General features: G+C 50.3%; 1 protein-coding gene across 1 annotated transcript; it reads left to right on the forward strand.

Moving 5' to 3' along the window:
- Window positions 1-11,788: 11,788 nt before the first annotated feature.
- On the forward strand, window positions 11,789-12,907 carry Foxe1 (forkhead box E1). Its single transcript, XM_090329148.1, has one exon. The coding sequence runs from the start codon at window positions 11,789-11,791 to the stop codon at window positions 12,905-12,907; it is 1,119 nt and encodes a 372-aa protein (XP_090185274.1).
- The last annotated feature ends 1,338 nt before the right edge of the window (window positions 12,908-14,245 follow it).

The following is a 14,245-nucleotide window of genomic DNA, read 5'->3' on the forward strand; positions in this document are numbered from 1 at the left end:
GACTATCCATTCACAAGACCCACAGGTCCTAGAATCCAGCTGTTCCCCTGTATCCCCAAAAAGATTCTGATACTTCCCAGCTCAGTGACACTGACCTGTTCGTCCTCTTTTCTGAGCCTCGGCTTCCACACATAAGACTCAGAGATGAGGGCACATAGTGGTGCTCTGGTGTTAGGTCAGCAGTGCGGACTCCACACTACCTTTTGCCATGTCTCAGAAACCACTTGTACCCCCAAGAGAGGTGGCCACATCTGCATGTACTAGGCCTCTGGACAAGCATTTTGTGCTCACAGTCCCAAACAAACTAACAGCAAGGCTGCATCCCCCAAAAGCCACCACAGTTGCTAACACTCCCGAGGGGCTCCACAACTGCTGGTGGAAGAAGACATGAATTTGATCTTGCCACAAGATAACATGCCATGGTATAAAAACCTGGCTCTGGCTCCACCAACAACTTACTCTGTGGCCCTAGGCCACTTACTGGCCCTCTCTGGACCTCAGCGATCACATTTATAAACAAGAGCAAAGCGAATTTGGCTCTCTCTGGCAACTCATTGCAGCTCTGATTTTTTGTGGTCCTTGAGAGTTAAGAGAAAGGAAAGATGACACTATAGCCCAACGTGCCTCCTTTCATAAAAAGCTGAAGCTGTCATACGTGTGCGGATAGTTTTGGAATTCTCTGCAAGTGTAGGTCCTCTTGCTCTATTCAGAAGTAGGCAAGTGAATGTTGTGAGTAGATGCATCTTTCAGCTAAGGGACAGAGACTTGCTTGTGAATATATCCTGCTTCAGAATTTGCAGAACACTCCCCTTCCTTTCATCGAAGTCTTGGCATGGTCCTGTGAGCAGTCTTATGGAGGCCGTACATTTACTGATCACTAAACTGAAGTCATCACAGGGATCGAGTACCTTGTCTGGTAGCAGAGCTGAGGTATGTGACCAAAATTAGCCTCCTCAGCCCCAGATTCAGTTCTCTTCTTTACACAGCTCACCTGTAACAGGTAGTGATGAGATGAATTCAGTCAACCAAAACCAAATTTGGAGGTTCCCAAGTTTACCACCTGGGTGGAAAACTGCCCAGCACAGTGGAGCATTTCAAAGTCAAATTTTGGGCAGAAGGGTGAGTGCATCAATAGAAGGTAGGTTTGTAGCCGTAGCATCAGCTGCACTGGAGACAAGAGGCTAAGGGTAAGTAAGCCCTTGCTGTAGGTATTGAAATGTCATCTCAATGCAGCAGCTGGAGAAGGGCTTGTACGGGATCTCTGAACACTGATACTCAAATACTGCCATGCCCACAAATAATGGCACCATTGAAAAGAAGGAGCTTCCATTCCCCTCTCTCCTCTGTGCTTGCAGTTGTTCTGGTTGTCTTAGGTCTTCCAGTGGAAGACCTCCATCCTGAGCAGCACTCAAGGTCTTGCAACTGAGGGGTTAAAACCTGGAATGCAGTTCTGGTAAGCTTCCATTCTGATAGGTCCCCTATTCCAGCACATGCATTCTGATTGGTCAATATACCTCACTACTCTACACTTTAAATCTTTTTTTTTTTTTCCTGTATACTTCTCCTTCAGGTCAAGCTGAGACCTTGGGGGAAAGTCTTAGAGCTTCCCAATTGTTTTGAGTGTAAGGATAGTTTTCAACTGCCATAAATTCCATGATTGTAAATTTCACTATAACACATATGTCAGGTAAGTACTTTACTTTTTTAGTAAGCATTGAGAAATTTGTAATCCCAATCCCCCCCCCCAAAAAAACCCTTCAGTAACATCTCTATCTGCCTATCTACCTACCTATCTACCTATCTATCCATATACACATACACACATAAATGCGTGTGTGTATATGTATATATATATATATATATATACATACATACATACTTAAGAGATTTTCTTTCAACAGTATTGGAGTTTGGACTAAGGACTTCATGCTTGCAAGGCAGGCACTCTACAATTTGAGCTGTGCCCCTGGCACATTTTGCTTTCCCTAAGTTTTTTGTTTTTGGGAAGGGAGTGTTATTTATTTACTTGAACCTGGAGCCTGGGTGTTGTCCTTGAGCTCTTATGCTTAAAGCTAGCACTCTATCACTGTGAGCCACCGCCCCACTTCTGGTTTTTGAGTGACTGATGATAAGAGTCTCACAGGGACTTTTCTGCCCAGACTGGCTTCAAACCGTGATCCTCAGATCTCAATCACCTGAGTAGCTAGGGTTACAGTCAAGAGCCACCAGCACCCAGCTAGGGGGTTGATTTTTTATTAGTTTGCATTATACAGAGGGGGAGCTCATTATTACGTTTTACATGCTGTTGTTAGCTTTGAGATAGGGTCTTACTTTTTGCCCAGGCTGGCTTGGATAGCAGTCTTCTTTTTGGCCTTCCTACTATAGTTGAATGACAGATGTGTATCACCTCTTCCAATTATTAGTTGAGAAGGGGGTCTCACAAAACTCTTGTCTGGGGTGTTTTCCAACATTGATCTCAGCCTCCCAAATAGTTAGGTTTGCAGGCCTAAGTCACTAACATTTGGCAGAAATACATATCCTTGTCATAACAAGGATGGATACATGTCAAAACAGTTATGCTAAGTGGTAAGTAGTAAGGTAAAAAAAAAGACTACAGTATACTATTTCAATTGTTTAAAAATGCTATAAATTTTAAATATGTGAACTAATCTATAATGACATAAATCAGATCAATGATTGGTTACAGATAATGGAGGAGAGATGGTTAAGTCACCAAAGGGCATGCAGAAACTTGTAGGAATGATAAATATGCTATATGATTAATTATATGATATATTAAGAGACAATATGCTATATGATTAATTATATGATATATTAAGAGACAATGAGTAGCACTATACCAAGAAGTATAAAAATATTCATGGCCCTATAAATCTTGCTCCTAGAAATTTGTCTTGAGGATATTTCAAAAGCAATAAAGAGCTCTTTGTACAAACACATTCCTAGCAGCATCACCTATATCAAAGATACTGGAAATTACCTAATTGCTCAGCTACCATGAAAGAGTTAGAGCAACATTAGACAATTGCATCCACAATTACAACCAAAGTGAGGAGCTACATGTAGCTATGTTTACAAAGTAGTACAAACACACGGTGTGCAAAAACCACAGAACTGTGTGTGCATCCATTCTGGTTAACACCTCTGTAAATGTACATGTTCTCCTTATGCATAAGAATGTAAAGAAAAGAAAACACACAGAACAGAAAAACCTAGCAGATGAATGACAGGTAATTGGCATCTGGGGGACATTTTTTCTTCTTGGTTTGTCTCCTGTAAAGTTACAATGTTTTCATAACAGTTTTTAAAGCGTCTTCTTGTTGGTTTTGGCTGAGTCTCCTGGGATTATTGCATACCTTGGGTCTGTCAGCTCCCAGCATGGGCACCTACTTCCATGTGGTCAGACAAGCCTGCCTTCTAGGTCAATGATAAAATGCAGGTTGTGCAGGACATTCTCTTTCCTTCATGGTGGAAATCCTCCAGTTCTGTTCATCTAAAAATGAACATAAACATCAAATTCTAGAAACAGTTCCCAAGGAAGACCGGGTCAGCAACATGAATCTGGGCAGCCAGAGTTGAAGCTGCTTATATGAGTTTGGATGGTCTTGCTCACTCATTGGATAAAGCTGATGTCAATCATCTCTGAGCAGCAAATCTCCAAATGATAAGGCAATGCCATAAACCAGCTGTGGAAAAAGTCAACGTCTAGGAGAGGGTTGGAATTGGGAGAAGTGATGGAAGCCTACAGAGGCTTTTAGGGAACATTAACATGATTCCTTCCATAGATAATCACTAGGACCCTGCTTCCTGTAAAATAGGTGTTAGAAGACAGACCAGCCTACTGGGACCGTGACACCTTATGGCAGCTTTTGATGACTTTTCCCAAGTCTTGTCAACTCCTCCTCCTGGCCATTTCCAGAGATTTTTCCCTCTCCTTTCTTCCTCCCATCCCTACAACCTTTGCATGCCTTTGAGTGCACTGACCCCTAGCTGAGTTTCAACAGGCCATTTGTCCTATCATCTGGGGAGGCTTCAGGCTGACCACGTCTCAGGGAGGGCAGGGAGACACACACACACCATCCACCCCTAAAGACACCCGAACAGTTTCCTCACTCCAAGTTTCTCTCGAAACCCACTCACTAGCCCGTGATCTCCTGGAGTCCTGCCCAAGGAGCTGATGAGCAGAGTATGGATGGCTTCTAGACTAACGACTGCATCTGAACTCACAGAAGCTGGGATCCAGCCCAACACTGAAGATTTCCCCACCTTCCTGCCAAAGGGTTGGGCAAGATTTGCCCAGGCAGAGGCCAGAGCAACATGCAGATCCAAATCCCTAAGTTCTAGGCAGAATCTACTGCCCTCCCACCATGAGACCCTCAGATCCCAGTCCATCCAGGCTACATCATCCATACTGCCCCTTCTTGGTTTGCTTTATCTTTGGCTCTAGGATCATCCAAGACTCCCTTATACCAATTGTTAGAGAGCATGCGGAATCTCCCCACAAGTCCATTTATCTTCTGTAGAATGCCTGCTTGTAAGCTCCCTTTGGGCTCCCGAGAAGCTGCCCATTTGCCTATATGGCCTGTCTTTCCAGTTACCAACATCTAGGTTCAGCATTCTCTGCAGGCTTCCCTGGGATGAAACCCCAATATCCATTTAATGACAGGCCCAAAACGTGCCCCATGGTACATAATGTATTTTACGTGTGTGAAGTAATTTAGGCAGTGTCTGTGCATATAAGATTTGTGTATGTATAAGTTTATAACTTCAGCCAAGTGTGGTAGATCATAACTATAATCCCAGTTACTCCAGAGGTAGAGTCAGGAAGACCTGTAGTTTGAAGCCAGCCCAGACAATGTTATCAAAACCCTATCAGGAAAAATAAAAAGTCTGGGGGTGTGGCTCAAGTGGTACTTGTCTAGCAAGCATGAAGCCTCAAATTCAATTCAATCCTAGTACACACACACACACACACACACACACACACACACACAAATACATATACATATATATGTATATATATTTGACTTTCACTTTCTTTTTTTATTTTTTTGTCAGTCATGGGGCTTGAACTCTGGGCCTGGGCACTGTCCCTGAGCTCCTTAGCTGAGGGCTAGTGTTCTACCATTTAAGCCACGATGCCACTTCCAGTTTTCTGGTGGTTAATTGGAGATAAGATTCTCATGGGACTTTGGTGCCTGGGCTGGCTTTGAACCATAATCCTCAGATCTCAACTTCTTGAGTAGCTAGGATCCCAGGCCTGAGCCACCAGCACCTGGAATTCACTCTTTCTTATAATAATATTAGGTCCATTTTATAGACTGAAATTTTGCGGTTCAGAATGCATTCATACTGGGCCCGAGATTGCACAGCAAAGACAGGCACTGATCCAAGACTAAGTGGCCCTGAGAGCCAGGCTGGTGATCTGGGGGCCCAGGGCTGTCAGACCACATTTCTAATCCCAAGCTGGAAAAGGTTCTTCCTTCTTCAGTTCAAATGTCTCCTCCTGTAGGAAGTCCTTCTTGATCTACCAGGAGTCTGTCAAACACCCTAGCAATGACGGCCTGAAAAGCACTCACGCAGAAAGCCCAGGAGCCCTGACTCTTCCTTGCTCTTCAGGAGAGAGGAGACATGCAGGGGAACTGCCCATCAGGAACCACAGCACATTACTTCCCACCGCCTGCAGTTCCCCCTCCCCACTTAAACTCAGAGCCCTGCCATTTGGGCTTTTTTATACATTCTGGCGCTCTACCACTTCAATCACAGTTCCACTTCCAGCTTTTTAGTAGTTCATTGAAAACAAGAGTCTCACAGTCTCCTGCCAGTGCTGGCTTTGAACCATAATCGTCAGCTCTCAGCCTCCTGAGTAGCTAGGATTTCAGGCATGAGCCACCTGACAGTGGACAGCCCCATTTAAAGGAGAAAGACTTGAGGGAGAACAGGAGGTAAGTGTAATAGATGAAAAATAACAGGGCTAGGGGTTTGGCCTAGTGGTAGAGTGCTTGCCTAGCATGCATGAAGACCTGGGTTCGATTCCTTGGTACCACATACATAGAAAAAAGCCAGAAGTGGTGCTGAGGCTCAGTGGTAGAGCTCTAGCCTTGAGAAAGTCCAAGGTCCAAGGACAGTGCTCAGGCCCTGAGCTCAAGCCCAGGACTGGGGAAGGAAAGAGAGAGAGAGAGAGAGAGAGAGAAAGAGAGAGAGAGAGAGAGAGAGAGAGAGAAAATTATCAGACACACACTCCAAAGACAAAACCTGAGCCAATTAAACACTCAAAAGATTGAGAAGGGGCCAGGAGTTTGGCCTAGTGGTTAAAGTGCTTGCCTAGCATGCACAAAGACCTGGGTTCGATTCCTTGGTACCACATACATAGACAAAAGCCAGAAATGGTGCTGAGGCTCAAGTGGTAGAGTGCTAGCCTTGAGAAAGTCCAAGGACAGGGCTTAGGCCCTGAGTTCAAGCCCAGGACTGGCAAAAAAAAAAAAAAATGATTGAGAAGACCAGCAGGCAGCCCCTGCATGGGTCCAGAGCTTAAAAACATCTTCCAGCTCCCATGGCAACCAACTGCCTCATACTGTGGACCCACAGCAGCCAATCAGGCAGCACTGCCTGTCCTTATGCACAAAGAACATGTGTCTACCAGCCAAGCTGAGAAAACTACCAGCCTGATTGGTGGTTTTGCCAGGCACAGATGGTGCACACGTATAATCCTAGCTATTCAGGAGACTGAGGTCTGAGGATCATGAATTGAAGCCAGTCCAGGCAGTAAAGTCCAGAAGATTCTTATCTCCAATAAACTAAATTAAACTTTAAAAAAAAAAAGTGGAGCTGTAGCTCTCTAATGGTAGAAGATTAGCCTTGAAAACAAAAGCTCAGGAATGGTGCCCAACCTTTGAGTTCAAGGGGGGGAGAAGGGAGGACACGAAAAGGGAAAAGGAAAAGAGAAAGGAAAGGGAAGAAGAAAAGACCAAAAGACCGCAATTATTCCACACCTGGTGGCTCCTGCTTAGCGCTCAGGGGGACCCATTTAATACCCTGTGTTCCTCTTTCGCTGGGTGACAATGATTGCCAAGCGCCCTGGGCGAGAGAGCAGTGGCAGGAAGGCCACTCCAGCTGCACAGCCCAGGTCTGGGTGCCCCCGACCCGTCTGCACACTCAGCCGACTCAGCCTCCTCTTCTCTGCCCAGCTCCCCCAGTACCCGGTCCTGGCACTCCAGCTCCGGTGCAGGCTACGTTGGGAGACAGCTAAGGGTAGCTGAGTATTTAAGTAAATCGACAATGAGGAACCGACAACCGAGCTGTCTGGCTTGGTTCTGGGGTCCCGCAGCCACTGTAGGAGTGGAAAAAAAGTCCATACCCTACCAGCCGGCTGGCAAAAACAAAATCGCAGCTGGATCAACAAAAATAGTTCACTTACTCAGTCCTTACACTTCTTTATCTTTACCCATGAATGGCACAGACTTGAATTTCTCCAGCGGCTTTTCCCACATTCCCATTTTGTCCTGATAATAATGTAATGATGGTGGGTGGGTGATGCATCCCAATTCCACCCTCTAGCCTCAGTGGAGGAGAAAGGAAAGACAGGATACTCAGCTTCATAGAAGCAAAATCTGAGGCCTCAGAGGGGCCAAACATGGCTCAAAGCCACCGAGCTGGTGATGGATCTAGGGTTGGAGCTAACTACCTTCCAACAACACCCAGAAACAGCCACAAAAGACAGACCCTCCCTCCCTCCTCCCCAAGGTAGACTGGGCTGTGACACAGACCGACTTCTGGGTCTCACTCTGGTGCTCTCTGGATGCACACTTCCCTGGGGACATGACAGAACACCCTAAAGTGAAACCACCCCCAAACATACATGTTGCTGGAGATTCTAGAATAAGTTTGTAAATATCTGATAGAGTGCTTTCTTTGATGCTGGGTAAGAATGCCCACATTAGAGAATTAGGCACCAAATAGGCTTCAAAAACTCAAGAAAAATATAGGCCATGCAGCCCCAAAGTAAGAGTATCACCCCCCCACCACCACATACACAGAGAGAGAGAGAGAGAGAGAGAGAGAGAGAGAGAGAGAGAGAGAGAGAGAGAGAGAGAGAGAGAGAGAGAGAGTGTCCCTGTTTCTCTCTTAGCTCAGCTCTCTTCAAACTCTCCAATCCAGCAACCCAGGATCTGTGCCCAAGCTCTTGCAGCTCTAATTTCCAAGGCCTCTGTTAATAAAAGAGCTGGTTAGCACTGGGTATCTGGATCACAGAATGTGGAAGAATTTTTCATCATCCTCTGGATCCCCCTCTCATTTTACAAACCTTCCAAGGATGCTTCAAATCCTGGAAAGTAGTTGTTTCAAGGGAGTGTCCAGATCTTCTACTGAGCCCCAGTGAATCCCTCCCCTGCTACTGCTCCCCTCACACAAATACAGGAAAGGGCCTGGGAGGGGGGAGCTGCTCCCAGTGCTGGCACTCTCGCCGGGCCTAACACTGGAGGGAGCAGGTGGAAATCACTTAGCTCATTCCAGCCATAAAACCCCACCTCCACTGGACTTCCTTGAGGCTGGAACTCTCTCACTTCCAAATGATTCTTTTTGTTGTTGTTTTTTGTTTTGCCTGTCCTGGGCTTGAGCTCAGGGCCTGAGCACTGTCGTTGGGTTTTCTCAAGGCTAAAAGTTCTACCATTTGATCCACAGCACCACTTCTGACTTTTTTTCCCCCATATGTATGTGGTACTGAGGAATGGAATCCAGTCTTCATGCATGCTAGACAAGCACTCTACCACTAGACCAAACTCCTGGCCCCAAATGATTATTAATGAAGTCCCCACAACATTAAGAGAGGAAGACCTTACTCATGAAACTAGGAAGGAAGCTAAGGGAAGATGAGGAAATGCCCTGGCACCAAGATTTTTATATATGCATACTCATACTCATCAAACCATTTCTCTAAACCTCACATCCTGGAGTCCTAGAATTTTCAAAGTATAGAATATTGAAGTGTCTTGCATTATTAAAAAAATAAAATTGTGGTACAGAATCTTAGGGGTCCTTTGTTCATGAGATTTTTAGAGTGAGTTTGTTTTGTTTTGCTATGCTGAGAATGGAATGCCAGAGCTTTCCCGTGCTAAACAAGCTCTCTACCACTTAGCTACATCCCCAGTTCTTGAGTTGCAGAATTCTTTTCTCAAGGGGCTACTGCTTGGTCTAGAAGAGAAATGTAGCTGGCCAGTATCAAAGTTTCAAAAGGGAGGGGAGAGAGAGAGAGGAATCCAAATTCTAAAAGAATGAAGGCACAGGACACCATCCAGGAGGGTCATGGAGGAGGCTCAGTCATAATCACTGGGTTCAAAAGAGAAAAATCACTAAAGCACACTATAATAAATACTAGAATTATTGGAGTAAAATTCTTTGAGCTGCAAAACAATGGACCTAGCATATATATATTGGAATTAAGGAAAAGCTGTAGATTTACAGGATACATGTCTTACGATCAGACACACCTTGGAACTGATTTAAAAAAACAAACAGCAACAAACCCTAAAGTTAGAGAAGAAGCAGCTCCAGAAAGTAGCATCATAGTTTCCCCAAACAAAACCCTAGTCCTCACATCTTAATATTATAATAAGCTTTGGGGCTTTCACCAGGAGCTCAGAACCACAGAAATATGTAACCATGTTTCTTGGTTCATGGAATCACGTCAGGATAATGGTCTAGAATTTAAACTCTGGGAATCTTAACCCGTGAATTTTAAAAATAGACGAAAGTAAACATAAAAGACCCAAGGACATAATCTGGTTTAATAAGTTAGGTGGTGGTGGTGGTGGTGGTGGTGGTGGTGTGTGTGGTTTTTGTTTCTTTCTCCCTTTGGAAGAAAGGACCTGGGTGAGGTGTTCAGCCTATGTACCGACGACCCCCCCCCCCCGCATCCATCCCTCAGAGAACCCCTGAGAGGGAGTCGTCTAGCTAACAGTGCAGTGAGGTTCTGGGCTCTCCGTGTCTTTCTTCCGAAGGAAGCTGCCCAATGCTTACTCAAACCTCAAAATCCATTTCAGCCAGAACTCAGCGGGTGAGATCCCGCTTCCCGGGCTCCCCACACCCCTCTTCTGGGCCCAGCCCCAAGGTTCCTCTCAGAAAACTACACCCTAGCCTCTTGCAGGCCAGGAATCCTCGGGGTAGGGGGGAACGTTGGAACAGCGGGGGGTGGGGGGGAGGTCTGGAGGGCCTTCCAGGTCAAAGGGGTAAACCAAAATATGGGCCATTGTAACGGGCTGCGCTCGGGAGTCCCGGGCTCCCTGGAGCCTTTGGAGACCCCAGCGCGCCACAGCAAAAACTAGACGCCTGCGAAGCAAACGGGTGGCCACCTCCCCCTTCCCCCCACAGACACTTACCTTCTCCATACAAAGAGGGGTCCGCAGGCGCGCAGGGGCTCTCCCTAAATATCCACAAAGGAAAGACTCGAGATCAGAAGCCTTTGTTAAGGAACCTAGGACACCTCCCCCCCCCCAAAAAAAAGACCCCTGGAAGCAGGGAAGGACACGTCTGGCCCCCCGCTGGGAAGCGCAGCTCTCAGACGCCGGCGGGAGGCTCGTCCAAGCCGGGACGTCGCGGCGGAGCTGCGGCCAATCACCTTCCCTTTGGGGTCTGGGAATCCTGGTGTGAAAGGTGGGCTGGGACCCGGGAGCGCGCCGAGCGGCGAGGACCTGGCTGGGGGAAACCGTCCTCAAGGCCAGGCTCTCGGAATTGCTCCATTCCCACCCCCGGCCCGTCCTCAGCCTTTCTGGGCAGAAAAGAAAAGCAGAGCGGACCCCCTCTTTTCACCTGGGCGTCTCCGTCCGCCCTTGTTTGCAAAGACCGGGGGGCACTGAATTCCCGTCCGTGGAAACTTCCAGGCTCAGTCTCCCCGTTGGCCTGCAGGAGGGGGGGCGGACCCCCGACACTCCGGGCGCCCCCACGGCTCTCCAGCGTTTGCGAGGCTCCCGCCGGGCCGCCACAGCGGCGGGCGCCCGGGGAGGTGCGCCTGGGGGGCGGGCAGTCCGGGGGGCGGGCGGGGAACCGGCTACGCCCCAAGCTTCCTGGCGCCTTTAAGGAGGAGAAACGCGCGGAGGGAGGAGCTGGTCCGGGTGTGTTCGGGGGAGCGCCACGCCAGTGGTCCCCGAGTCCGACGCTGAGGAGGGGAGCAGATGCCCGCCGCCCCGCCTGGCCCGCGCCCCGCTCCTGCTGCCCTGCCTCACCTCTCTGCTCTCGGCACGGCCGGACGCTTCGGCGGCGGCGGTGGGGGCCGGGCCCGGGTGGCCCATCCCCAAAGTGTCCCGCGCCCCTCCGCTCGGACTGCTCCGGTTTGGGGTCCTTCGTCTGCAGCCTCTTCCGCGGCCACGACCTCGACGGCGACCCTGTGACCAGCAAGGACTCTGGAGCAGCTACAGTTGCCCCAATCTTGGAACCACTTCCGGACCCCTGGATCTCCTGGTACGCGGGAGCCAAGAAACCTAGCCCGGGTCCCGACACTCCCGCCGCCACCTGGCCTACCGAAAGGAACCGAGCCGTCGGTGGGCGGGACACCGCGGAGACTCGGTCCCCTGAGCGCTAGCCCGGTGACCCGGGGCGCGGAGCCTGAGCCCCGGTGCGCCGGGTGCGAGCCAACCCGTAGCGCACCTCCCAGCGCCTAGCGTCGCTGTCCCGCTACTCGGGTCCCGAACCCGCGGCTCCCACGCGGCCTCTACTCCCGACGATCGACGCCCACGAGAGGCACAGACGCCCGGGGGACGGGAGAGACCGCCGCGCCATGACCGCCGAGAGCGGGCCGCCGCCGCCGCCGCCGCAGCCCGAGGCGCTGGCGTCGGTGAAAGAGGAGCGCAGCGAGGCCGCGGTGGCCGGGGTCCCCGCGGAGACGGCGGGCCGGGGCGCCGGGGGGCGCCGGCGCAAGCGCCCCCTGCAGCGCGGGAAGCCGCCCTACAGCTACATCGCGCTCATCGCCATGGCCATCGCGCACGCGCCCGAGCGCCGCCTCACCCTGGGCGGCATCTACAAGTTCATCACCGAACGCTTCCCCTTCTACCGCGACAACCCCAAAAAGTGGCAGAACAGCATCCGCCACAACCTCACGCTCAACGACTGCTTCCTCAAGATCCCGCGCGAGGCCGGCCGCCCGGGCAAAGGTAACTACTGGGCGCTGGATCCCAACGCCGAGGACATGTTCGAGAGCGGCAGCTTCCTGCGCCGCCGAAAGCGCTTCAAGCGCTCGGACCTCTCCACGTACCCGGCTTACATGCACGACGCGGCCGCCGCCGCCGCCGCCGCCGCTGCCGCCGCCGCCGCTGCCATCTTCCCGGGTGCCGTGCCCACGGCGCGGCCGCCCTACCCGGGGGCCGTCTATGCGGGCTACGCGCCGCCCTCGCTTGCCGCGCCGCCTCCGGTCTACTACCCCGCCGCGTCGCCAGGTCCCTGCCGGGTCTTCGGGTTGGTTCCCGAACGGCCGCTCAGCCCGGAGCTGGGCCCCGCACCGTCTGGGCCCGGCGGCTCCTGCGCCTTTGCCTCCGCAGGCGCCGCCGCCACTACCACCGGCTATCAGCCCGCCGGCTGCGCCGGAGCCCGGCCGGCCAACCCGTCGGCCTACGCGGCCGCCTACGCGGGCCCCGACGGCGCGTACCCACAGGGCGCAGGCGGTGCGCTCTTCGCCGCCGCCGGCCGCCTGGCGGGACCTGCTTCGCCCTCCTCGGGTGGCAGCGGTGGCGGCGTGGAGACCGCCGTGGACTTCTACGGGCGCACGTCTCCCGGCCAGTTCGGGGCGTTAGCGCCCTGTTACAATCCTGGCGGGCAGCTAGGAGGGAGCAGTGCCGGCGCCTACCACGCCCGCCACGCCGCCTATCCCGGAGGGGTGGATCGGTTCGTGTCGGCCATATGAACCGAAAGGCACGCAGATTTTTTTAGATACCTCCGCGGTCCACACGAACTAAAGGTCCGCGAGACCCATGGACGGGACTAAAGAGAGGACCTCGTAGAGACCCACGTGGAAGGGCCCGAGAGGCCTGCCAGTCTCCTGGGCGCGCGCCTTGAAAATGGCGAGAGACGGGAGAGGCTAGCGCGAAAGTCTAGACGGACCGGAGGAACCCTTGATTAGGCGAAGTCTCAAAGGATGGGTCGCCCATCCCATCCGTTCCGGTCTTCTTTCAGGGAGGGTGCAAAGCGACAAAAGGAGGGGACAGCGTAGGTTCTCCGAATTGTAGTAAGTCGCGGCTTCACCCACTCTGGCCTTTGGACGGGGCTCCTGCTCTGGTGCCTACCTCTGCTACCTTACTGTATAATAAAAGGCTCCAATAGCGCCTTTTAGTGGGCCGACACGTTTGCAAAAGAAGTAGCCTCCCCCCAACCCCCCCTTTTTTTTCCATGAAGTTATTTTTGTCCTGGTTGAACCAAACTGGTGTTCATTGATTCAGAGAACTGCAGATGTAGCTGGCTGTGGAAACTGTGCCTCCGTTGGCTACTTGGAAAAGCTGCACGGTCCTATCCCCTCTGTTTTTACAGGCCTCCTGGATGCCACCCTGCAAGTTTGGCACCCTGGGCTTCAGCCACACAAAGCCTAACCACCATCCAGGGAACTATGGGGCAGCTAACTTAAAGTTCGGGGTTCCTTTCTAGCAGCAATGTTTTGAGCAGCTGTGCTGGCCATTTCACAGCCATAACCGCCCAGTCATAAATCTGATTCTCCGTTGAGGCAGGTAGAAATACACTTGTGCATCGCTCATGCTTTCTTTTCAGCAAAAAGTGGAAGGAAAGAAAGAAGGAAGGGAAATGAAAGGGAAGAAAGAGAAAATTTCTTCAGGGGAAGAAAACTGGACTTTTACCTTTGTTTCATATTATGTTGTTTTTTAGGCAGTAGGCTCACCAAAATCAGAGAAAAGCTAACTGTCCTCTGATAAAAAGAAACAACCTCTTCCGCATAGTTAACTTCAGTAGAAAAGAGTGGAACTGTGAAAAGGGTTGTAAAATATCGGATTTGGGGGTTTGTTCAATTTTTAAATTTGGAGACTGCAGTATCCTCTTCCTGTGTAAGCTCTGTTCAGTCCAAACTGGAATTTTGTTTGAATTTTTGCAACCCAATAAGCATATAGCAAAAATCAGAATTGTAAAATTGAATATTCTAGCAACCACATTAGTAAACTAAAAAGTAGCAGATGAGGTTAGTTTTTTTTAACAATACGTTGTATTTAACCCAATATATTAAACAGTTCAACATATGTCA

Source organism: Megascapheus bottae, chromosome 3 (assembly GCF_031878675.1).
Source record: "Megascapheus bottae isolate mThoBot1 chromosome 3, mThoBot2.hap1, whole genome shotgun sequence".
NCBI lineage: Eukaryota > Metazoa > Chordata > Mammalia > Rodentia > Geomyidae > Megascapheus > Megascapheus bottae.